This window comes from Maylandia zebra, linkage group LG7 (assembly GCF_041146795.1).
Source record: "Maylandia zebra isolate NMK-2024a linkage group LG7, Mzebra_GT3a, whole genome shotgun sequence".
Lineage (NCBI taxonomy): Eukaryota > Metazoa > Chordata > Actinopteri > Cichliformes > Cichlidae > Maylandia > Maylandia zebra.
In genome coordinates, this window is record NC_135173.1 from 49134638 (window position 1) to 49159172 (window position 24535).

The window sequence follows — 24535 nt, forward strand, 5'->3', positions numbered from 1 at the left end:
TCTGCCTGACTGACTGCTGAACATGTGCTAAATTTGAGAATAATTCAACCCTTACTTTAACATGTCCAAACAAAACAAACGGGCACAAATACATGGCAGTGCTACTCTTTTTGTATTACACAGATGATACCTAGTTTAGTAAGTGCTGGCTGTGATGCCTGGACACTGATCTCTGGGAATGTGGCTGCACTGATCCCTTAATTACACTCACTTAATTTAGGGCTGTGCGATATGACCAAAATCTCATATCCTGATATAAGAATTCTATCATCCGATAACATTATAAATCACAAAAATGTAACATTTTCTGTAAATTCTGTGAATCTCGGGCAGCTCATCTTGCTGGAAGTGTTTCCAGCTGCGCGTCGTGTAGCTGGAGTCGAGTGTTTTAACAGATGCATGAAACTATACATTTTTAGACATAAGTTGTAAAGCCCGTTTTCTTTGAGTATTTATTACACGGCGTGCTGCGGGTTGCTTGTTCTAACGTTTGAGTCTAAGGTTTATTTTTTAGCACCTGGTGGATCTTTTTTTACTTCTCATCCGTAAATAATCTGCTCTTTCACGTGATTCAGTTTATTTTGAAAAGTCTCAACAGGATCTTGAGCTTTATTGTGAAAGGTTTATGTGGAACATAAACAAGCAGACACGTGATGCTGTTACCGTCATTGTTGCTAACGACAATGCATAAAAACAGGCGCTTGTCCATCCGTAGTGTGGTTATATTAAATATAAGAGAAAGAGATAACTTTAAGAAATTAATATAGCCACTACAGTTTATTTTGCGACACCACGAAACAAACGATAGCCTAAAATGAAACGATAGACGTTTTTATATCGTCACCCGATATATATATCGTTATATCGAACAGCCTTAACTTAATTACACTGTAATTAACTCATTACATCAGACTTTGCAAGCACATCGGCATGTGAAGAAGAGAGGGAATGTGTAATTTTTTATTTTTTTTTATCCCTCAAGCGTAAAAAAGTGATGGCATAGGAATTTCACATGTGTACCATAGGTACATTTACCAAAACTCTGGGACAAGTTAAAATTTCAGGGATAACTCAAGGAAGTGATCTAGGATTTTCACATTTCTAACTCAGGTGCATGTACAAGGAAGCTGAGGGGGGTAGCACTGGAGGCCGGCAGTATTTTCTAGGATATATCACATTATGTTTACACAAAAGTGTTCGTTCCATTTAGTTGCTTGCCATTTTTACACAGCGAACCTTGAAGCTTTTTCTTTTAACCATCTTAGGTACCAGTGAAAAACAGGACAGTCACTTCCAAGATGCCACCACGCTTTGCCAAAAAGCAGGGAAGCATGAGCATTGAACAACCCGAGGAAGGAATTTCTTCTAACAATCTGGGAACTGAAATCTGGGAGACCAACAGCTCAGGTATTGTTATTTATTAAATTTTTGGTCAGTGCTTCATTGAGATATGCATTTTGTTATATTAAACATAAACCTTTAGCCTCAACACACACTGACGGCACATACAGTCAGGCCCCATGAATTTTTGGGCAATTACACTTTTTGAAAGGTTACCTTTGTTCATCATCACAGTGAACTTGAACAATGAAGGCATGCTTTAAGTACAGACTTCTATATTTAATTTTAGGGCTTTAACAAAACGTTTTGCACCAACTTAAAGTAATTTTACTCTCCTTTTTCCTGGGACTCAAAATTAACTAAAATTAACTGACAAGTCCTTTCATAGCTTGTGGTGAAGCCTGGGCACTCGTTACTCCATGAGAGATTAATCATATAATCTAACCTACATATAGAACAAGAGCATTGCAGCATTATTCCTAGTATTTATGGCAAAGTCCATAAAGAACAGATGTTGTAATATGAATGTGCATAATATGAAAGCTTGAGTTTTTTGTGAACATTTTGTTTTTCAAATGATTGCATTTTTCATTAATAACAGTGAGGTTTGTGTATCTGTTTAAGCTCTTTCAGTGCAGTCTTCAGGGGGAGACTCATGGACCAAACAGGTGTCTTACACTGGGAGTGAGCCCAACTCTGAGGTAGTGTGATGCAGCTGCTACTAAACTGCATGTTTTTTTGTTTGTTTGTTTTTAATCTCATTTTAACTTTCTTTTTCACATTAGTTTCAGTTGTTCTAGTATTGCTTTCAAAAACATAGACTCATAACATTGCATGTTTTGGGACAGGACTCTGATGCGGGCCCAGAACAAAACAAAGAGCAGCACAAACCAGGGCCCATCGGAAATGAACGCTCCCTGAAACACCGGAAGGGCTCAGAAGGTGTCGATAGGCTGGAAGGTGGCCCTATCACACCAGTCAATGGTGTGGACCTCCATGTGGACACTGTGCTGCCTGTCCCACCCATTGAGTTTGGTGTCAGTGCCAAAGATTCAGATTTCAGCCTGCCGCCGGGTTCTACCCCAGTACCCGTGTCCAATCCTGTGAACAAGCTTCAGGACGTAAGTGACTTATTGTACTTTATAGAAATCAATGAAATTAGCTGTAATACACCTGAAACCATTAATGGAATAGTGTCTTATTTGAAAATAAGATATGTTGATTTGTAAGTATTTATAATCTTCTTTGTCCTCAAACAGACTGCTTTGAATCAGAGTATCCCCATTTTGCGCTCCAACCACCTGCAGCCTGGCATCAACCTCAACCCCATCTCCTTTCCCAGTGCTGATCTCACTCTCAAGGTATTTAAATCACAATCCAATGTCAGATAGTTTTGGTTTTTTTAAATATATAACTTAGAAAGAATGGTACTCCTGTTGATTTGTGGTGCTTTTAGTAGGAAACATTAATAGTTTAATAGTTTAATTATTTATATAGCACATTTAATTACAACAGGAGCGTTGACCAAAGTGCTGTACAAGAATACAACATACATAATAAAACAACTTAGAGTATTAAAAGCAAACACCAAATATGAATTAACAAATAACTCTCATGCTGTATTAAAAGCCAGTAAATAAAAATGCGTTATAAGATAAGATTTAAAAAGATTGACAGTATGAGCCTGTCTGATGTAAGAAAAACATTAGAAAAACTCTGATCTGAAATGTTTGTGTCTCTGCAGATGGAGTCAGCACGCAAGGCGTGGGAGAACTCCCAGTCTCTTCCTGAGCAGGGCTCTCCTGGTGGCAGCGCTTCAGGTGCTCAGCCTCCCTGCAGTGCCGGCTCATCCACTGGTGTCAGTTACAGCTCGTTTGGAGGCGTTTCCATGCCACCAATGCCCGTTGCATCAGTAGCACCTTCCATGTCCATGCAAGGTAAAACTACATTTTGTTTCTTGAGTTTGATGAAGGATTTATCTTAGAGGAGTAAATGAAAGCTTGTCTGGGTCTTGCCCCTGATGCAGGGAATCATATTCCCCCGCTGTATCTGGATGGTCACGTCTTTCCAAGCCAGCCACGCCTTGTACCACCTACCATGACCCAGCAGCAGACTTACCAACAGGTAACACACACACACACACACACACACACACACACACACACACACACACACACACACACACACACACACACACACACAGGCTTGCTTGTGTACCAGCAAATTGTCATGATGCTGCATGTGCTCACTCATTCAGGCGGCTGCAGCCCAGCAGATTCCCATTTCTTTACACACGTCTCTTCAGGCTCAGGCCCAGTTGGGGCTTCGGGGAGGTCTGCCTGTTTCTCAGTCCCAAGAGATGTTCAGCTCCATCCCCCCCTTCAGGTACTGCTTGCTTAAAGAATTTCCATATTGCTTCACTTCATTTATTTAGAAAGCAGATAAAATCTTTTTCGAGAGTTTAAAAAAAATACTTTTTCCTTTCGCTCATTGTGTCACTCTGCTTTTCTTTTCCTTCCTTTTTCAGGTCCCAGGTTTACATGCACCCCAACTTGTCACAGCCCAGCCCCATGGTACTGTCAGGTGGAGCCCCTCTCAAGGGCCCATACTCAGCTTTCCCTGGCATGCAGCCATCAGACATGGTTAAACCCCAGTCAGGCTCACACTACCAGCCTATGAATGGCAGCCAGCAGCTAGTCTATGATAGTCAGATGAACCAAGGGCCTGGCATGGGCTCTTCACAGTTAATGGACTCTCAGCTCATTCAGGTTTGTGGGCTGTTGCTGCTCAGGACTAAAATATCCATTTTAACGTATAAGAGGATTTTAAAATTGTTCATAGTGTTTGTTTTAGCCTAACAAATATAAGCCGTCATATAAATGGCATAATTGGACTGTTGTCTTATATTAAAGGCTTACAATCAATTCTTCATTCTCACCAGGTCACTATGCCCCTGCCTGGCTCTCAGCTGCGTTATGGTTCAGCTCAACAACACCTCATCCTCCCACAGTCCATCCAGCTGCAGCAGGGACAGAACTTGTCAGTGGGAGCCCCACGCCGAATGCTACCACCAGGGTCGCAGGCAGCTGTCATGACTGGCAGCAGAGAGGTGAGCCTTACTGGCTTCATGTTACTCAACTTTCCATCCATTAGATATCTCAGCACTGGTGTGCCATTTTTACCTGTTACACCGCTGACCATTACTGAAATTCCACTACAGTTGTCTGACAATGTACCTCTGTGTGTCTCTCCACTGTCAGGGTCCACAGATGGAAATGAAAGGTTTTCAGTTCTCTGAGAAGCCCAATCATTCCCCAGGCATGTCTGGAGGTTCTTACAGGTGAGTGGAAATAATTTGAGGAAGGTAGTAGAAGTTAGTTATGTAGATCTTTTTATCACTTCAGATGTGCTCCACTGTGTAACAGTGCACAGTTGGCTAATTCATTTGTATTATTATTATTATTTTTTTTTTATATCAGACCTGGCTCTGCTAGCCCCGGCGGGAAGCCCTCTGGTCCTGGAGGACCTGTAGGCCCTCTGCCTACACATTTTGCTCAGCAGGTATGGATTTTTCACCTTAAAATATTACCATATTTTTTTTCTTTTTATGCGACCATTGTTTTAAAAGTGGGCCACACAATATATTCCTATATGTATGTTTTATTTTCTAGGTATGATTAGTTAAATGCACCATTATGCAATTAGAATAGGGCTGTTCGATATAACGATATATATCGGATGACGATATAAAAACGTCTATCGTTTCATTTTACGCTATCGTTTGTTTCGTGGTGTCACAAAATAAACTGTTTACGGCAATATTTTTCATCTTTTTGATGGTCACTGTAGTGGCTATATTAATTTCTTAAAGTTTTCTCTTTCTCTTATATTTAATATAACCACACTACAGACGGACAAGCGCCTGTTTTTATGCGTTGTGGTTAGCAACAATGACGGTAACAGCATCGCGTGTCCACTTGTTTATGTTCCACATAAACCTTTCACAATAAAGCTCAAGATCCTGTTGAGATTTTTCAAAATAAACTAAATCACGTGAAAGAGCAGATTATTTACGGATGAGAATTAAAAAAGAGCCGCCAGACTGAAACGTTAGAACAGGCTTTTCCCCACAGCACGCCGTGTAATAAATACAAAGAAAACGGCGGCCGTTACAACCTATGTCTAAAAATGTATCGTTTCATGCATCGGTTAAAACACTCGACTCCAAATACACGACGCGCAGCTGGAAACACTTCACGCAAGTCGAGCTGACCGAGATTCACAGAATTTACAGAAAATGTTACATTTTTGTGATTTATAATGTTATCGGGACGATAGAATTCTTATATCGGGATATGAGATTTTGGTCATATCGCACAGCCCTAAATTAAAATATAGTATACTGTAAAAAACAAAACAAAACAAAAAACCTTTCCAGGACCATTACCTTGGTTTCTGCTCATACAGAGCACTAAGTACGAGTAAGCTCTACACTTTACTTTAAAGAAGAGACGGAGAATCATTTTTGTTTTTACATACGGTATGAATTTCAAAGTCATAGGAGTTTTAAATTCATACCGTATGTGTATTTACTAGGAGGCTGAGGGGTAGCACTGGCAGCCCCCCGGTATTTTATGTCTAAGCCAGTATCAGACTTGGATTTGAACGTTATTCAAGTAAACTGTCACAGGTAAATACAAATACAAGAATATGCACTTACTCGCTTGGGCTTTATTATTTTAAATAAATAACAGGAGGACCAAGATGTTTTTTATTTTTTTAAAAGGTATTTGTTACTAGTCTCTTTTCTGCTCAGTGAGAGTCTTTGATGCATACTGCTGCCAATATCATATCCTAATGTAGGATCGCTACATCCTTTAGCCTGAACATCAGTATTTGGAATCTAAAAGTCAAGTCTAAAAATGTGTTAAGAAATTCAGCACTTGCTAATTATTTGCATTTCATTTATTTCCCAACCCTTCACCTGCTTTTCCTCCTGTTGTTTCCTCTGTGACCAACAGGTCCCTCCTGCTCAGGGCAGCATGGTGATGCACATGCGTCCCCCCACCACAGGCCCCTTCCCCAACCCTATTCAGAGACCTGTTATGCAGGTCAATAAGCCCGTCATCATCCGTTCCCCCCCTTACCCCAATCCTGGCCGTGACCCTCCCCACTCCATCCCTCCTTCAGCTTCCGAGCCCCCAGTTAAAGGGCAAGAGGATGGCATGAAGGTGAGCCACCCACTGTAAATATAGGTAATTTAATTTAATCCATTTTATCTTTCTCTTATTTTGAAATGCTTTTCATGTTCACTGTTGTGTGATTTGACTTAAAAATGTAACATTTTTTTAGTGTTGAATTCATTTTCAGTAATGTGAGACTTTTATGGTGTTACATAAAACACTTGTTGGTGCATATACAGGGAGTGCAGAATTATTAGGCAAATGAGTATTTTGTCCACATCATCCTCTTCACGCATGTTGTCTTACTCCAAGCTGTATAAGCTCGAAAGCCTACTACCAATTAAGCATATTAGGTGATGTGCATCTCTGTAATGAGAAGGGGTGTGGTCTAATGACATCAACACCCTATATCAGGTGTGCATAATTATTAGGCAACGTCCTTTCCTTTGGCAAAATGGGTCAAAAGAAGGACTTGACAGGCTCAGAAAAGTCAAAAATAGTGAGATATCTTGCAGAGGGATGCAGCAGTCTCAAAATTGCAAAGCTTCTGAAGCGTGATCATCGAACAATCAAGCGTTTCATTCAAAATAGTCAACAGGGTCGCAAGAAGCGTGTGGAAAAACCAAGGCGCCAAATAACTGCCCATGAACTGAGAAAAGTCAAGCGTGCAGCTGCCAAGATGCCACTTGCCACCAGTTTGGCCATATTTCAGAGCTGCAACATCACTGGAGTGCCCAAAAGCACAAGGTGTGCAATACTCAGAGACATGGCCAAGGTAAGAAAGGCTGAAAGACGACCACCACTGAACAAGACACACAAGCTGAAACGTCAAGACTGGGCCAAGAAATATCTCAAGACTGGTTTTTCTAAGGTTTTATGGACTGATGAAATGAGAGTGAGTCTTGATGGGCCAGATGGATGGGCCCGTGGCTGGATTGGTAAAGGGCAGAGAGCTCCAGTCCGACTCAGACGCCAGCAAGGTGGAGGTGGAGTACTGGTTTGGGCTGGTATCATCAAAGATGAGCTTGTGGGGCCTTTTCGGGTTGAGGATGGAGTCAAGCTCAACTCCCAGTCCTACTGCCAGTTTCTGGAAGACACCTTCTTCAAGCAGTGGTACAGGAAGAAGTCTGCATCCTTCAAGAAAAACATGATTTTCATGCAGGACAATGCTCCATCACACGCATCCAAGTACTCCACAGCGTGGCTGGCAAGAAAGGGTATAAAAGAAGAAAAACTAATGACATGGCCTCCTTGTTCACCTGATCTGAACCCCATTGAGAACCTGTGGTCCATCATCAAATGTGAGATTTACAAGGAGGGAAAACAGTACACCTCTCTGAACAGTGTCTGGGAGGCTGTGGTTGCTGCTGCACGCAATGTTGATGGTGAACAGATCACAACACTGACAGAATCCATGGATGGCAGGCTTTTGAGTGTCCTTGCAAAGAAAGGTGGCTATATTGGTCGCTGATTTGTTTTTGTTTTGTTTTTGAATGTCAGAAATGTATATTTGTGAATGTGGAGATGTTATATTGGTTTCACTGGTAAAAATAAATAATTGAAATGGGTATATATTTGTTTTTTGTTAAGTTGCCTAATAATTATGCACAGTAATAGTCACCTGCACACACAGATATCCCCCTAAAATAGCTAAAACTAAAAACAAACTAAAAACTACTTCCAGAAACATTCAGCTTTGATATTAATGAGTTTTTTGGGTTCACTGAGAACATGGTTGTTGTTCAATAATAACATTATTCCTCAAAAATACTACTTGCCTAATAATTCTGCACTCCCTGTATGTACGGCTTACCAAGCACTGCTGTCTCTTTAATAAGTCCTCTTTCTTTTTTGTACAGAATAAAACAATAAGAGATGTACGCAAGGCGGTGGGAGAGGGCAAAACACCGTCCGGGGGCATGACCAGCAAACTCCAGGAGCCCCTACCTTCCACAGGCCAAGCCAAACCAGCACGCACTGGAGCCATCAAACCCCAGGCTGTCAAAGTAGAAGAGGGCAAGGCGTAATAATGGACCTTAAAATCCTCATCACCACCAAGCCTGCCAACACAAAGCTCATTGACCACTGTCAGCCTTTTTAAAACCCACCTTACCCCCAAGGCTCCAAGGCCCGGGGCCTGCAGGCAGACAACATAATGAAATGCCCCCTCTTGAACTTTCAGAACTGGACACTGTTATTTCACATCACGTATAGAGATATATAAATATATATAAATATATGCATAAACACAGTCTTTTAAACAGATCTCTTCAAGGTCCTCTTTAATTTATTATTAGTCACTTTTAAGGGGATATTGGTAAGAAGAAAAGACATTTTGTTTTTGTGTGTGCGTTTTCTCTGAAGTGGGGGAAGAGGAAAATGGCCAGCTCACATGGTTCATTTTCCATACTGTTTTGCCAAACTGTAATTACTCCCTGTTTATGGACTGCATCCCTTAAAGACCCGACAGGAACTTCATACAACTGAGAAACAAAGTCTGCTAACATTTTTTTTTTTTTTTTTTTTTTTTTTTTTAAATGCAGTGTGGGGCACTTTTTGTTTTTCTTTGGTATTTTTTTTCTGGTAAATAAAGTCACGACCCAGACATCCATACTAATGCTAAAAGACTTATTTCATTAACCCAGGAAAAAAATAAAACGCAATTGTTGGGCATCATGCATGTCAAACATAGCAGAAGTCAAGTGGATCACCTCAGAAATGCGTCTTTTTTGGGCTACTTAACCCAACACATGAACTGCGTAAAAACTGCTTAGATTCTTAGAAACATTTTTTTCTCTTTAAACCGTTCTTTGCTTTTAGATTCTGTTGCTCACTCTGTATGTAAATTGAAAGGAGAAAAAAAAGAGATGGAGGTTTTACCAAAATTATGTTGCTTCCATGGGAAGTTCACTGGCATCGATGGCGTGTGCATGTGATGTGTTGAATGTGTGTAAACTTGCAGGACATCTACCTAGAAGCTAGCAACATTTCACAAAGACTGTACCTGAACTCGGCATTTATTATGCTGACGTGTGCTCTGTGTGCGTGCGGGGGTGTGTGTGTGGATTTGGATTGACCACGCTGAAAACATTTGTGGGTTCATTGTGAAGTTTTGGAGGGCTGAGAGGTGGGCATTCACAGTTGCTGTAAAAGGACTCTCAGACAGCTGATTGAAATGTTTGCTTTCTTATCGCTTTGCTTTGGGCTGTAATGAAATCAAACTGTGTTAATGAACATGTGATGTAAGCGATTTTTCTTTTTTCCTTCTTTAACATCCATTAGCGTTTGTTTTCTTTTTCTTTAGGGCTCCTGAAAGACTTCCATATTGTTCAGATCCCATTTCAAAATCACTGAGGGGAGTTATTGAAAAAAAAGAAAAAAAAAAAATCATCACTATTTGATAATTCAAAATCTGGTTTCTGAGGTGGCACTAGCAATAAATGCAGCCTAACTATAATCACAATCAGGGTCCAATTAATTTTTTTTCCTCCGTTAGAAGCTAATTATCACATAACGAGGGGTGTTTGCTTGTTAAACTCAAATCCACCCTTTTTTCTTTTCTTTTTTTTTTTTGTGTGCGAGCACAGCAGATCCAGCAGACTACGAAGGACTTTAAAACAAACAAACAAAAAAACAAAAAAAAAGTGTTCTGTTTGAAAATGTGAAGCTGATGGAATCATTTATTTTTGTTCGTCTTCTGTTTTTATAACGGGCGCTCAATTTGAAACTCATGACGCCCCTGCCATAACTGTTACTGCTTACTATAATGCTCCATGACACTACAAATGTTTATCTTTACAACAGTGTTTCACTGCTATATGTGTATACGCATACTTAACTGTACAGTTGAGCCTTGTGAGCAAAGGGAGGCTTAAACTTGCATTTCATTTTAGATATTGTGGCACTATAAAGGATTCGATGTTTAAAAAAAAAAAAAAAAAAGGTCACTGTGTTCTCAGAACGGACTGCTTTCACCTGTTAGGTTTATCGGGCTTGGAGTGTGGGTTATTTTTTGTTGTTGGTTTTTTTGGCCTCTTACCCCTTTCTTGAAAGGATCTTGGCGCTTCTCATCATTGTACCTGCACCGCAATGTTGCCCATTTTGAGGTTGTTTGTTTTTTTTTTTAACTTTTAAGATGCATATTTCAGTTTTTGTCAGAGGACCAGTGCTTTCTACAGCTGATCCAGCATTCTATTTATCCTCTCTGACCTTTATCCTTTCAGGTATTTGGTCATTACTCTCCCTTGTTAAAGAAAAAGAGCTTATTGAGAGAAAATAAATAAAGCAGTTGTGATTTCTTAAATGCACAGTTGTTTCTGTACTCGCACTCTCGTACCTCAGATTCTTCTGATGGCAGCAATTATCGGGATGAATAGTTTGCAGTTTGTTGAATGTGTGGTGTCCTTGATGGGCACTAAGGTTAACTGTGTACTAAATATGTGAGTTTCAAAGGAAAGTTTCAAAAAAAAAGTTTTTTAAAAGTTTTAGGCTCTGCTAACCATGTTTGTTTTTAACACTGAAGATAGACAAGTTCAGTCTGAGGTGTTTGCGCCACACACCTGAGGACTGCCAGCTCTTAGTTCATCATTGTTTTCATTTTTGTAAGGAGATTGGAAGTCACTCTTAATCAAATCTGGCCCACTGAAAGATGTGAAGGGGAACATGGATTTTGTGCTTCTCCGTTTATTTTTATAGGTTTTACAGCTTTTCCTACTGATAAAGACTTCCATGCCATTCATACTATCCTAAGGAAATGAAGTAATAGATGAACATTAAATTAAGAGAATATGAAAACCTTTTGGCTCAACAGTTTAGAAAAAAAAGAATAAACAAAAACTTTATTTTAGTATTATAGGACAGCCTGGCCAACAAGCTACCATCATTTTTTCATTAGGACACTTTATTTATTAGAGAAATATTTATTATATATTTATTTCTTACAGTTTAAGCCCTGCGAGTCATGTTGACAGATTTCTTTCTTTGTTACAGCAACATTTCTTTATCATGTAGAAAAAAAATGAGACATACTGTTGAAATTATACTTGTTTTTTCTTATACAATGATATCTTAAGGATTTAATGTGTAGTTAAACTTCTTTGTGCTGACAGAAAAGAGAATTTCATTTGGTCTGGCCCACTTAAGATCAACTTTGACATACCCCATGAAATCCATGCAGGAAATACACTTACCAGACACCAGAAAGGCAAGACTGGGTTGGACTCAACCTTTTTCCCTCAGGTTAAACTTTTTTTTTTTTTTTTTGCATGAATTCAACAAGTTGCTGGAAACATTCCCCAGAGATTTTGGTTCCATTTGTTGACTGCACATCAGGATGCGAAACTCCTGTTCCAGCACATCCCAAAGGTCCTCTGATGGACTGAGATTGACTGTGGATTCATTTCAATGTCCAAGAAAGCAGTTTGAGGTAGTCTGAGCTTTGTGACATGGCATGCTGTCCCGAAGAAGCGCAAACTGTGGACATAAAGGGATGGATATAGTAAGCAACAATACATAGGTAGGCTGTGGCATCTAAATAATGGTTTTTGATATATTTTGTATGATCATCAAGCACTCTGATTAGAAATTCTGGTAAACTCCCCAAGGCCCACAAAATAAATGTAAGGGTCACGAAAACTGAGGAGGCACAAAAAGAAAACTGAAAAAGCTCCACGTATTTTTCTGCCTTTTTTTTTCTCCACTCTAAAAAAAACCCCACTCTAACTCTCTTCAGATTTTTTTACACCCACTCTATTATTCGGTCAGCAGTGGACACAATGCAGGTTTTTGTGTCTTGGGAGCAACGCCTTTGCTGCTTTATTTCTTTTGTGCTGTACATTGTTTAACTGTAATCACAAAGTTACCTTTAGTAAACGTCCACATGTATTAATAACTTCCGTAGTAACACGACAACAACGCACTTGTGTAGTTCAGGCACGGTGACGTCACTCGGGTCAGAGATTCCGGAGATTTTTGCGGCGTAAAAAAACCCAAAGGAGGCGAGTCTGGACGAAGAAAGTTTCTCCTTCCTTCCTGGGTGCGGAGCGGGAGTTTGCATACCTCACCGCGCGGCTTTCCACGAAGCTTTTGGAGTGTTTCTTATCCAGATAGCTAAGGTAACTTTTCTTTCTTCTTCTTCGCTGTCTGAGGACAGAAAGCTGCACCATCTTCTTCGACGTTTTTCTTCCTGTGCTGCACTCGTGACGATAACGATAAACAGCGAAAAAGTACCGCCTCGCTCTGAATTTATCTGAAAACTTAGATTTAAAAAAAAAATAAATTAATTAGTTAATTTTCTTTTTTTTCAGCATTTTCTACTACAAACAGAATCCAAACAGGGGAAAATGACTCTTGGCTAAAAGCTGGCTGTTTTTCCTCATTACTGCCTGCTCACACAGACGATAATCGTTAATAGGATTTTTTAAATATTTAATATTCGTCAGACCCCGTTAGCAGTTCACGGAAAAGTTGCTTAAAAAGAAAAAAAAAATCCATATCGCTCCTTAACAGAACATACGGCAGCCATCTTTGCCGCATAAAGTTAACTCTTCAACTGATTTATGAAAATAAAAAATAGAACATTTATGTTCGAATTATTATATTGTCATTTTTAATTAATAGATGACTGTCGACTGATTTTGATTGCTAAGTTTATTTGCACTCACATATTCAGCTTGCATTTGAAGACAACGCAATGTTATTTATGCTGTTAATATTCAGATGGTCTAGTTGTTTGTTGTATAGTGTGTCTTAACTGATTCAGAATAGATAAAGAAAAGGAATAATTAACACATTTCTGTGCCTGTTCAAAACAAAGGAAAATTCTACATTGTTGTTCATTTGAGCCTTCTACCATAAATAAAGAGCTGGCAAAAAAAGAGAAAAAAAAGCTGCTTGGTAGAGTTTTGTTACTTAACACTATAGAGAAGGTCAGTCTGAGGTGTTTGCTCCACACACCTGAGAACTGCCAGCTCTCGGTTCATCTTTTTTTTTTATTTTTGTAAGGAGACGCAAGATCGGAAGTCACTCTTAATCAGTGCATTGCAACAATGCTGAAATTGTTGCAATTCAACTCAAGGTGCTTTATATTGCTGGCATATATGGTATCTATATTGGTATGAGCACCTTTATTCTTCACACTCTGAGGCAGGTTTTCTCGTAATTTCTTTAAGTAGTCTCCGGGAATGATTCTCCAAGCCTCTTAAAGAATTACTTCATTCAATAATGTCAAACCAGGCTCCATGAAGGCCAATCCATGACTGATAGTATCAGATTGTGTGTTTTATCTATTCAGGGATCCTTGGGATCATTTTCATGCTGAAAAATTAAGCCATTTTCAATGCATGCTTCCTAAGATGTGACTTTTTTTTTCTGTGTTCATAATTCTGTTAATTGCGACAAGCTTTCCAGTACCACTGGCTGAAATGGAGCTCCAAATCATGAAACAGCCTGCACTGTGTTTTAAATGTGGCTTTAGACACCCACAGTCTTACCTTTTTTCTGGCCTCATATGTATTGATGATGATTTGGATTCATCACTCAGTCAGACTTTTTGCCACAGACTTTCAGTCCAGTTCTTGTTTAATTTTAATTCCCCCCTGTTTCCCTTCCTTAAAAATGTCTTCTTGACAGCCACTTTTCCAGTGAGACCATTATATGTGTTTATGTGAATTCAGATCAACAGGAAGCTAGATGTGTTCCTTTGCATCACAGAAGGCCACTCTGCAGCAAATCTGTGTGGAATGAGAACTGTGTCGTCCCCTGGTGGTTTGTTAATAAACACCAGTTTCTCAGATTTCAACCCCAGAAATACAGAAAATGTTAAAAACCTGCCCAGTAAACAAAACAAACAAAAACAGTGTATTCAAAAAGATTAAAACAAATATCAAAAATCAAAAGCAAAACCTCAGCTAACATATCGAACTGTTTACATGTTCACAAAAAAACAAATGACATTAGGCATAACATGCTCTTGGTTGATGCCAATACATTCCTATAGGGTGGTACTATAAGCTGAAACATCTTTGCATAACAGGTCTGCTTCTCTGATCCAGGATGACCGCCAAAAGTGCTGTCAGGCCCGATGAAGGCCTGATGATGATGCAGGAGCTTGATGACCGCCTGAAAGAGCAGATTGACAAACTGGAGCATGTTCGCCTTGGTGCTGTTGAACTGAAGGATAACTTGTCTGGGGTACTTTCATTAAAATGCTTATCTATCATATAAACAATTGTTTAATAAAATTGTATTATAAACAAACCTTTTTTGTTTTGTTTTGTTTTAAATTCAGAGCAACAGTGATCTAAGCCAGTCTATCAGTGACCATTTGGAGTGGCTGAATCACCTGTCTGAGCGAGTTGAGACTCTTCACATGAACACCACTGTTTTTATTCAGGTGGGAACGGGATGGGTTGTCTGAGGGGATGTAATAAAACGTCTGTCTTTTTCTCATAACTCATTTTCCAGCATTATCAGTCAAAAAACTGTCACTTCAGCAATGAAGACAGGACTCCCTTCCACTTTTAAAAAATGATGTCATTAGGGTTCGCTTGGGCACTGGTAGGAAGACCTGAAAGTATACACCAAAAACTCTGATGGCAAAAAGATTTAGGATCAGTTGCAATGATTGTTAGGGTAGCTTACTCATGAATTGGAAAATAACCGTGAAAATTCTTTGTATGTTTTCCAGATGAATCCAAAACCTCGTGCATGGGCAGGAAAACAGAGTTCCAAATATGGGTACCGCTGGGGTCGTCTCCACCAAGCAGATGATGCTCTGTCAGAGTGTGGCTGGTCCCCCATTCGCACACGACGTGGCAGCGATGCGGCCTCTGAAATGTCCTGTAATTGGTGACCGTTTAACCAGCTCCATATGTCAGCTGAGGTTTCAAAATAACATGACAATGCTTCACATTTTGTTATAGCTATAGTTTTCATGCATTTAATACTTTAATGTGGTTTTCTTCTGGTGTGTACTATGTTACTGAACACCCTGTATTGTTAATAAAACCATGGCTTTTGATTTTTATTTTGTAAGATTGTCTCTTCTCAGCTCTGTCTTTTAGCAACTTGAACATTTTTACATAGTCAGTTAAACTATCTAAACATTTTTGATATATTGCAAAGTAGGAAATTTGTTACTTTGTTAAGTTATGTTTCAAAAACTGTAAATAGTGCGATGACTTCACTCTTGTTTCGGCTGCCCTCTTTAAGGGTCAGCTACTTCCATCCCAAACATCCTATATCATTCCACAACCACAACTTGTCTACTTATTATTCATTCATGTATTCTGTCTTCCACTGACTTTAATTCTTAATGGAAATCTTGTTCTCAATGATTCACATGTTTGATTAGGTTTTATTATTATTATTTTGTTATTTTTCGGGCTTTGGGGCCGGAAATAATGGTATACTGGCTTGTGTGGTGACTTCACACAAATCTCGTAACAACAATATCCGATTGTTCAGTCTGACGTCACTAGCCGTGTCTGGGTCTAAACTCTGCTGCAGGTCCATATATCAAACAATCACTATGGCATTACTGAGAGTTGAAAAACTGTCTAAAGTCTTTCATCTTTAATAAAATGATCAGCGTTCTGCTCTACCGGGTGTAACAATTGAGTTTAACATCCAGGCATCCATGAAAACTGAATTTATGACATTTAACGGAGTTAGAAGTTAGCAGGAAGTTAGCTCGCTAGCTTCTATCTAAATACAATATAGCATGTCCTGACTGCGGGGTTTTGGAGACAAATTAAAACGTACAGCTCTGTTATCACTTCCAGCATAAATGAAGACAGAAAACTAAATAGCAGTGACGTTTGTAGGGTTACTGAAGTTTGGCTAGCTGGTATATAATGATGTGCTACGTGCTTGCGACACAGCTATGTTAGCATAATATAAACAAGCTAACTTTTTTTCCCACTCGATAAAAGTTAACGTGAGTGTTCTCGGTGGTCAGGAACAAATGTAATCGCATGGCAGGATGCTGTAAAAGGACCAAACTTCAGCCAGGAGAACAACTGAGATAATCCATCCACAATATGAGGTTAGTCATTCATATACTGCTGCTGGCTGGGCTGTAGTTACATCGTAAGGTTTTAAAAACTGAGCTTAAATAAATGATTAGCGGTAATAAAAGCCGAGGGAGGTCAACAGTGATCACTGACTGTTTTAGGAGCTTTTTGAGATTAAATAGAAGAAAATACATAACATTAAACATGTTAACAACACAAAAGCCATATTAAATGCAGACTACTTTAGACCCGGAAGTAGGATTCGTCGCGTCATCACTGAACAACCGGATAGGGGCACTTGGGTTTGTGTCCGAGACACAGTCTGGTTTTATGACAAACAGACACATCTCCAATAATATTAGACTCGTCTTGGATATTCTGGACTACTCAGCATTAATATCTGATGACTCATTTATCCTTCTCCTGGACTTCTATAAAGCCTTTGACTCAATTGAGCATGAATTGATATTTCTTACACTTCAGAAATTTGGTTTTGGTGATATCTTCTGCAGAGCTATCAAAACTCTGTATTCCAATGCTAATAGTTCTATTAGAATGAAAAATGGCACCACTTCTCGTTTTAGTCTTAATCGAGGTGTACGCCAAGGTTGCCCGATTAGCCCTTATCTTTTTTTACTTTGCACCCAAATTCTTGCCTCTCATATTTCGAATAGCCCTGTGAAGGGTATAAACATAGCAGACAGAGAGATTGTCATCAGTCAATTGGCAGATGATACCACAATTTTTCTTAAAAATGCCAGCCAAGTGCCAATTGCTTTACGTGTAATAGAGGATTTCTCAAAAGGGTCTGGATTGGTCCTAAACTTAAATAAATGTCAGTTATTACCTGTCAAAGAGTGTAATGTTCAGAGTATTTGTAATATAACAGTTAAAAATGAAGCAACATATTTAGGTCTGATTATCTGCAAAGATACAAAAGACAGAATTTTACTAAATTTTCCCCCAATTATTAAAAAATCTCAAACCAAATTAAATCAATGGTTGCAGAGAGATTTAAGTATAAGAGGAAGGGTATTGCTCTCAAAAGCAGAAGGTCTGTCTCGACTGACTTATGCAGCAATTTCTCTGCATGTGGACGGCAAAACTTGTAAGGATATTGACCGAATGCTCTTCAACTTCCTTTGGAAAAACCGGACACATTACAATCTGAAAAAGTGTATTGATGAATGACTATGAACACGGTGGTCTCAATGTTTTGGATTTTACTACTCTAAACAATACATTTAAGATTAATTGGGCTAAACATTTTCTTAAAAATCCGGTATCCATTTGGAATTTTATTCCTCACTACATTTTCTCTAAGTTTGGTGGTCTAAGTTTTATCTTAGGTTGTGATTATAATATAGATAAGCTTCCAGAAAAGCTCTCGATGTTTCACAAACAAGTTCTATTAGCTTGGTCCCTTATATATAAACACAACTTTACACCCCATACGTATTCAATTTGGAATAATAGGAACATAGTGTATAAAAATAAATTATTATTTTTTTCTAGGTGGGTTGACAAACGGATTGTTTTAGTGAATCAGCTGTTTAATCCTAATGGGCAGCTCATGTCCTACTCAGAATTTTTAAACACCTATAAATTTCCAGCCACACCCAAAGAATATGCCATATTATTTGATGCAATACCTACGGGTATTATAATGCTTTTTAAAGGTATTCAACCTTGCATATCATCTGTTTCTCTCCCCAACCCTTTAGATTCACACATAGGAAGAATCTGTCTAACAAACCACAGTAAAAGTAATAAGAATATTCGTGCTTTGTTCCAGACAGAATCTCTAACTATCCCACATGTGGTCTCTTATTGGAATTCCTTTGTCAGTGACATTAACTGGAAAAGAGTATGGACAATTCCTAACAAGTATCTGGTAACGAATAAAGTGAAGGAAGTCTCATTTAAAATATTGCATAAATTTTATCCTGCTAATCATTACATGACGAAGTTCAAAAGGGACATAAATGTGAACTGTGGATTTTGTGGAAGCCATCCTGAGACTGTGCAACACCTCTTCTGGATCTGTTCATACGCTAGAACATTTTGGAAAGACTTCAGTAGATTCATTGCTGGACATCTCTATAATGACTTTACTGTGAAATGGGAAAATGTTGTATTTTGTTTCTTTCGAAGGCAAAAAAAAGAAGATGTTTACTTTATAATAAACTTATTAGTTATCTTAGCTAAATTTTATTTTCACAAATGCAAATACAGTAACAAAAAACCTAATTTTAAACATTACTATAATGATGTTTTATGTTACATAAAATTGATTAGTGGATCACTTAACAAAAAGGCTATGAAAACTATTACTATTTGTAGTAATTACAAATTATTTGAATGTATGTAATTCTTTGTATTACACCCCCTGGCATATGTTAATTTTGTTCTGATTGTATACATGTTCTGTATACTGTTTCTTAATAAAGTTTAATATTTTGAAAACAAAAAACAAAAACAAAACAAAACTTGGGTTTGTGTCTAATTTTAAACATTACTATAATGATGTTTTATGTTACATAAAATTGATTAGTGGATCACTTAACAAAAAGGCTATGAAAACTATTACTATTTGTAGTAATTACAAATTATTTGAATGTTTGTAATTCCTTGTATTACACCCCCTGGCATATGTTAATTTTGTTCTGATTGTATACATGTTCTGTATACTGTTTCTTAATAAAGTTTAATATTTTGAAGAACCCCCCCCCCCCCCCCCCAAAAAAAAAAAAACAAAAAACTTGGGTTTGTGTCCGTGTCTGATGCAAGGTGCTCTTTAACCGTGAAATCACCAGCAGAGGTCGCTGCTGACAGGCCAGCATTATGTCATTGTTAACCACATTGTTGTAAATAAAGTTTTGGCAGAACGCATGGTCGATAATTCTGGAAGGTGCGCCTGGTTAGTTAAAGTAGAAACACCTTTCCCCGAAGGAAAATTGTCAGCTAAACTTATTTTTATATATATATTCAACGTTACGGGTATTGTGTGAACAACCGACAAACATGGCAGAAAGCGACTGGGACACCGTAACTGTCTTGAGGAAGAAGGGGCCGACTGCTGCCCAGGCCAAATCCAAGCAGGTTAGTGCGAACGCCGTATTTCGTTTGTGCTTCCGTACTTTTGCTGACTAACAACATTTTCGGATATCTACCTTACTGAGTGAATTAATCGTGTGTAATGTGTTGGTAAAAGCTCTTTGTGCACGTGGTCGTTAGTTGAAGCGCTAAGAACCATCGCACATCCTTCTGGTTTACTTCAATAACAACAGATATGAACGCCCGTTTCCGTTAATGTTAGCTAGCAAGATGAACCGCCTCTAGATGACCGGTCGTATTGGAGACATTTAAACCGTCTGTTTGAGTGTTTTTAACTAAGCAAGTGCTAGCTGTCTTCGAAGGAGGGCTAGCTAGCTAACCTTCCTGCACTAACTTGAAGTGTATTTTTCTTTATGCCACAGTTTCTAGTAGCATATGGTACCTTCAACAAAACAAACTTCACACGGATAATGATCACACTAATGCCGGGGTAGCCTCTATATTATCAGTAGTGGATGGTCAGGATAAAGGCACACTCACTTTGGTGTTTATTTATACGAATGGTGGGAATGCTCATCAGCAGGCACGTAGCGAACGTCTTTAAATGCCACAAGTATAATTTAACTGTAACTTAAAGTGGTACTTCAAAAAAACATTAAAATGACTCGCTAAACAATTAATTTTTGAAGTTTAAGAACTGATTGTGACACCATTTTGACATTTTGTTGTTGCTGTTTTAAACGTGTATTGAAAGGGGAGGGTTCAAGATGTCATTTTGGGCTCATATGGGTTGGTTGTAGTGTTATAAATCCTTAGGACACCTTTCTTAAAAGAGTGGACTTAAATGTCACATTTCTGTGTGTGAATGCTTATTCTATCTTGAGAAATCTGAAATATTGTTTGTATTCAGGTTCAGTTTGTGTGCTAAGGTGAACTGTCTTAAATTCAGTCAATATGCTTTGATAAACAGATTGGTTACTTATTAACTAAATGGCATAAGGCTAAAGAGTGTGTATCAAGAGCTGGGCAATCTGCTGCAATGTTATGACCTGTACTTGTCCTATTTTTTTGTTTTGTTTTTTTCCCAGGCAATCACATCTGCTCAGAGACGTGGGGAGGAAGTTCAAACATCCAAGAAATGTAAATTCCCAGTAGTTGGTTTTACACTATAAGAATGAAGTCCTCTTACTCACCTGTGTTATGATTACTGCAGTCTTTGCATGCCCGGCATTATTCGCATTGCCCAGTGATGCTTTGATTTTATCCACGGCTTGTCATGCAGGGGCTGCAGGGCAGAACAAACAGCACCTTGTGACAAAAAATACAGCCAAACTGGACAGGGAGACAGAGGAGCTGCACCATGATAGGGTTCCTCTGGAGGTGGGCAAGGTCATTCAACAAGGCAGACAGGAAAAAGGCCTGACCCAGAAAGATCTAGCCACTGTGAGTAAACAAATATATTATGCTTGTATAAACAGTGCATAGACTGCTGGAAAATGTGCCATGTCTGGTTTTATAAAGCATCTCAGAAAGCAGTCTACACGTATCGAAAGAAAAAGTAGTACTTAGTAAGATAAACCAAACCAAGTCAGTGACGAATTGTTTGAACGTTGTTGTGAAATCAATATGATCCATGTTTTTAACATGATCACAGTCATGGGCAAAGGTTTCAGCAGTTTCAGCGGTTTGACATGTTTCTGGGGTATAGTGAAGAACAATGACAGGCCTTTCTAGAGCTGGGCGATATAAGATTCTTTTCATATCACAATATGTTTTTTTTTTTCATTTCAGGCGATAACGATATCTATCACGATATAAGCCAAATAACTATATTTGTAAGATTTAAATGTGCCGTTGCTCACGAGTAAAATGTGAAATAATCAGCAGCTTGTTTTGATTGAAATATTTATTTCCCATAATAAGTTCAACAGGGTAGATGTACTTAAGGAACATGAGACTTTTTCAGATAAATAAAGGCAAATATTGCAAACTACACAAAAGGCAGCCGCTAAAGAGTTTAAATTTCAAAATGGAACAAACGAAACAGACTAAATTGTCAATTCCACTTAGAAATAAATTATTAATTCTAAAAATAAATCTAGTTTGTTTTACAGAAGAACAGACAAAACTGACTAACTTTTGTCAATATGAAATAAACTGAGAACTAAAAGGAAATTCTCAATCTCTCCTTGTTGTATAGCTGAGCTTTTCAAACAGTTTTAAAATAAAGATGCTAACAGAACATTCTTCAAATCCTAGGTGCACATCCAAGGTGCAACTTTATCTATAAAAAAAAAAAACAAAAAACGTTAGTCGGACAAATGACGAATTAGCGCTTTCAGTTAGAGATTGAGCATGCTCTAGTGGGTGGCACTGCTTCAGGTGATAAAAAAGGTTTATTGTATTTCCAGACTTGCTTTCGGCACAATTTACAGTGCGCGCTACTCTGTTTTTTGTCAGACTTGAAATAGCCGAAACTTCTCTGGCCTTTCCTTTCGACAATCTCTCCGGCATTGGAACCATCATCTGTTTTCTCTTCGGTAACCTTCGGTCACGCTCTCGGTTGATTTTTCTAGTCGGCACACTCATTTCCTCCGTTACCCGGGTGGCACGGCGGCTGGCTGCTTCTCAAACAAATACACATGTACGGCTTGGCACTTGTGCTGTGTGTAACAAGTCACGTGACGTGACGCTGCGGCTGTGATTGGTTCGGCTCTGCGCTACTTAATTTGGATTGGCTGTTCTTTTGTTTTTTTTAAGAGAGCAAGAGAGATGAGGCCTATCGCATTAGTTTAATTTTTCTATAGAGAAAAAGTTTTTTCGCAATGCATATCGTTCTATCGCTCAGCTCTAGGCCTTTCAGAAGTTTCAGAGTTTTATTGTCAAATAATAAATAAAATAATTTATGCAAAGAGGTGTGCTTCAAGGCCAAATCCTGACTGATAGCTCTCCGTTCCCATCTTATCAGGACTCAAAGTCGAGTAAAGTTTGTAGTCTTCTGCTTGGTTCCATTTGCTTTTTAAAGGATTGACCATGTTAAGAGTGTTATCAACTTCTTCAAGCAATCCCAGAGCAACTTGGGGGTGATGTGTGCATGATCATGCACTTTTCTACAAGGCAAACATGATAGCTTAGCCAAGTTGAGAATCTATGGTGAGTTTTTTTTTTTCCTCACTGTAATCATAGAAACTTAAAAAAGGAAAGGAAAGTTGTTGAAAAAATTAAAATTTTAGCCATGACTGTACTTTAGCTGTTTTTTTTTTTTTTTTTTTTTTTGTGTTTTTTTTTTTTTTTTTTTTTTTAAAGTATTTGCTAGCAAAGTAATTTTCCAGTGCAAACCTTACAATGAGTGTTTATTATCACCCTGCAGTTATGTGAAATGTGCTACCCACAAGTTCTAAATGATCTATTCCACACTTTTTCCTCAGAAAATTAATGAGAAGCCTCAAATCATTGCTGACTATGAGTGCGGGAGAGCCATTCCCAACAACCAGGTCATGGGGAAAATAGAAAGAGCAATCGGTAAGTGTGTTACTTTAAATTTTTCCAAAACAAAATGTTGAATTATGTTATTTTCTCGGCTGTATGACCCACATGTTTTTACCTTTGACCATGAACAGGACTGAAGCTACGTGGGAAGGATATTGGCCAACCCCTGGAGCCAAAAACCAAAAAGAAATGAACACAAAGCCTCGAAATCAGCCCTCCCCAACCCCTCCTGTTATCTGTAACTGAATCCTGAATCCCTCTCCCACCTCTTAGAACCCTTAAAAACTTTCCTTTCCCCTCCCATCCGATCCTCTTTCTGGGCTGATCCCACCGTGTCCTGTCATAGGACCTGGTGCTTCACTGCAATGCAGGCTACATACTAACAAGTCATCTGAAACACTCTGAAACACCACAAAAAATGAATGATTGAATGCTTTTTAAAGCATCACAAAAAATGTTCAGTGACGTTCTTTCACCTACGTCTGCTTGGGCTTTGACACAATAAAAGTCAAATTTTTCTTTTCTTTTTTAAAAAAAAGGTGAATTATTTTTCATCTTCAGACTAATGTTAATTCTGAGCATGATGATAAACCAGAAGTGCTTGATTGCATCTTTTCACTCTCTTCAGACAGTGGGTGGATGTCATTACAGTGTTGAAATGTTTTAATGCTGTGCGTTGTTTTGATCTATAAATAAAGTTTGGCAGTTCATGAATTATTCTTTGTGTGACTTTAAAGCTAGTGTGGCACAGAATGTCTTAACAAAACCAGTGAGATGTATATAGATACAGATAATATATAGACTTTTAAAAACTACGTTTATCCCAGTAACACTTCAGTAACTACTTCAGGTAAATTTTGGCAGCTATCTTTGAAATGTCCCAGGGCGCTTATTTGGAAAGTTTTGTACACATAATTTCCAAGTTAAACTTTAGGTTCAGTGGGCATGAAGACACAAAAAACATGTAAGGAATCACCAGCCAAATCTTTGATTTCTTTGATTGTCTGGCGCCTTTGTAATGGGCATCTGCCAAAGATTTCCATTCAGGATCCTTGGAGTGTTGTTTCTTCGTCATGCTATACCTCTGTCACAAGAGTTGGTGTTTGCTCTAGAGCTAGTTTTTGTATTCTTCAAACACATCCTCCAGAGATGAAGCCCAAACTATATTTCCTCTGTAGTAGACAAAGTTAAACTGAAAGATACTTTAGTTTTACTCGGATCTCAGGAGGTTAAAAGGCTGCCTAAATTATTTTGTTAGAAAATACTATAGCATTGAATACAAAAGTAATGACAGAATTCAGCCACTAGATGTCAGAATACTGCAAAAAAATTCATAGATTTTTGCATTTTGAAGTCTGTAAAAGCAAGTTACACAAGAAACAAGTGTATGCAGGATCAATGGGGGGGGGGGGGGAGACATGCCTCTGTGTTTCAGTGTTTACTACTGCTGAT

At 38.5% G+C, this 24535-nt stretch overlaps 3 protein-coding genes and 1 long non-coding RNA gene across 8 annotated transcripts in view; 3 read left to right on the top strand and 1 right to left on the bottom strand.

Moving 5' to 3' along the window:
- Positions 1–10827, top strand: part of prrc2b (proline-rich coiled-coil 2B) — a 28059-nt gene extending 17232 nt beyond the window's left edge. For all 4 annotated transcript variants that reach the window (XM_014413536.3, XM_023155191.3, XM_076886551.1 and 1 more), the window contains exons 19-31: positions 1266–1407; positions 1966–2042; positions 2190–2462; positions 2601–2702; positions 3086–3278; positions 3368–3465; positions 3599–3726; positions 3869–4109; positions 4283–4450; positions 4602–4681; positions 4821–4902; positions 6363–6572; positions 8384–10827. In XM_014413536.3, coding sequence (XP_014269022.1) covers positions 1266–1407; positions 1966–2042; positions 2190–2462; positions 2601–2702; positions 3086–3278; positions 3368–3465; positions 3599–3726; positions 3869–4109; positions 4283–4450; positions 4602–4681; positions 4821–4902; positions 6363–6572; positions 8384–8551 — 1962 coding nt within the window. In that variant the 3' untranslated portion in view covers positions 8552–10827. The remainder of the gene's footprint in view (positions 1–1265; positions 1408–1965; positions 2043–2189; positions 2463–2600; positions 2703–3085; positions 3279–3367; positions 3466–3598; positions 3727–3868; positions 4110–4282; positions 4451–4601; positions 4682–4820; positions 4903–6362; positions 6573–8383) is intronic.
- LOC143419519 (uncharacterized) lies at positions 10396–12526 on the bottom strand. The gene is made up of 2 exons (XR_013099517.1): positions 12386–12526; positions 10396–11996 (listed from the first exon to the last, which is right to left on the bottom strand). It is a non-coding gene; the product is annotated as an uncharacterized LOC143419519 (long non-coding RNA).
- On the top strand, positions 12497–15557 carry LOC143419517 (uncharacterized). Of its 2 annotated transcripts, none has more exons than XM_076886552.1 (4): positions 12497–12637; positions 14576–14714; positions 14812–14916; positions 15211–15557. In XM_076886552.1, the coding sequence occupies exons 2-4, from the start codon at positions 14577–14579 to the stop codon at positions 15373–15375; spliced, it is 408 nt and encodes a 135-aa protein (XP_076742667.1). In that variant the 5' UTR covers positions 12497–12637; position 14576; the 3' UTR covers positions 15376–15557. The 2 variants fall into 2 exon arrangements, with proteins under 2 accessions (XP_076742667.1, XP_076742668.1); XM_076886553.1 differs by having other exon boundaries at positions 12500–12637; positions 14557–14714.
- A 3832-nt stretch (positions 15558–19389) lies between these two features.
- edf1 (endothelial differentiation-related factor 1) lies at positions 19390–23797 on the top strand. The gene is made up of 5 exons (XM_004549594.5): positions 19390–19639; positions 20683–20734; positions 20877–21037; positions 23023–23116; positions 23215–23797. The coding sequence occupies exons 1-5, from the start codon at positions 19562–19564 to the stop codon at positions 23274–23276; spliced, it is 447 nt and encodes a 148-aa protein (XP_004549651.1). The 5' UTR covers positions 19390–19561; the 3' UTR covers positions 23277–23797.
- Positions 23798–24535: the final 738 nt, after the last annotated feature.

Bases quoted from the DNA above. Each gene is read 5' to 3' on its own strand.
- LOC143419517 (XM_076886552.1), top strand. From the start codon at position 14,577: ATGACCGCCAAAAGTGCTGTCAGGCCCGATGAAGGCCTGATGATGATG. The intron at 14,715-14,811 runs GTACTTTCATTA...TTTTAAATTCAG, and splicing joins TGAAGGATAACTTGTCTGGG to AGCAACAGTGATCTAAGCCA. The intron at 14,917-15,210 runs GTGGGAACGGGA...TATGTTTTCCAG, and splicing joins ACACCACTGTTTTTATTCAG to ATGAATCCAAAACCTCGTGC.
- edf1 (XM_004549594.5), top strand. From the start codon at position 19,562: ATGGCAGAAAGCGACTGGGACACCGTAACTGTCTTGAGGAAGAAGGGG. The intron at 20,735-20,876 runs GTAAATTCCCAG...CTTGTCATGCAG, and splicing joins AGTTCAAACATCCAAGAAAT to GGGCTGCAGGGCAGAACAAA. The intron at 23,117-23,214 runs GTAAGTGTGTTA...GACCATGAACAG, and splicing joins GAAAATAGAAAGAGCAATCG to GACTGAAGCTACGTGGGAAG.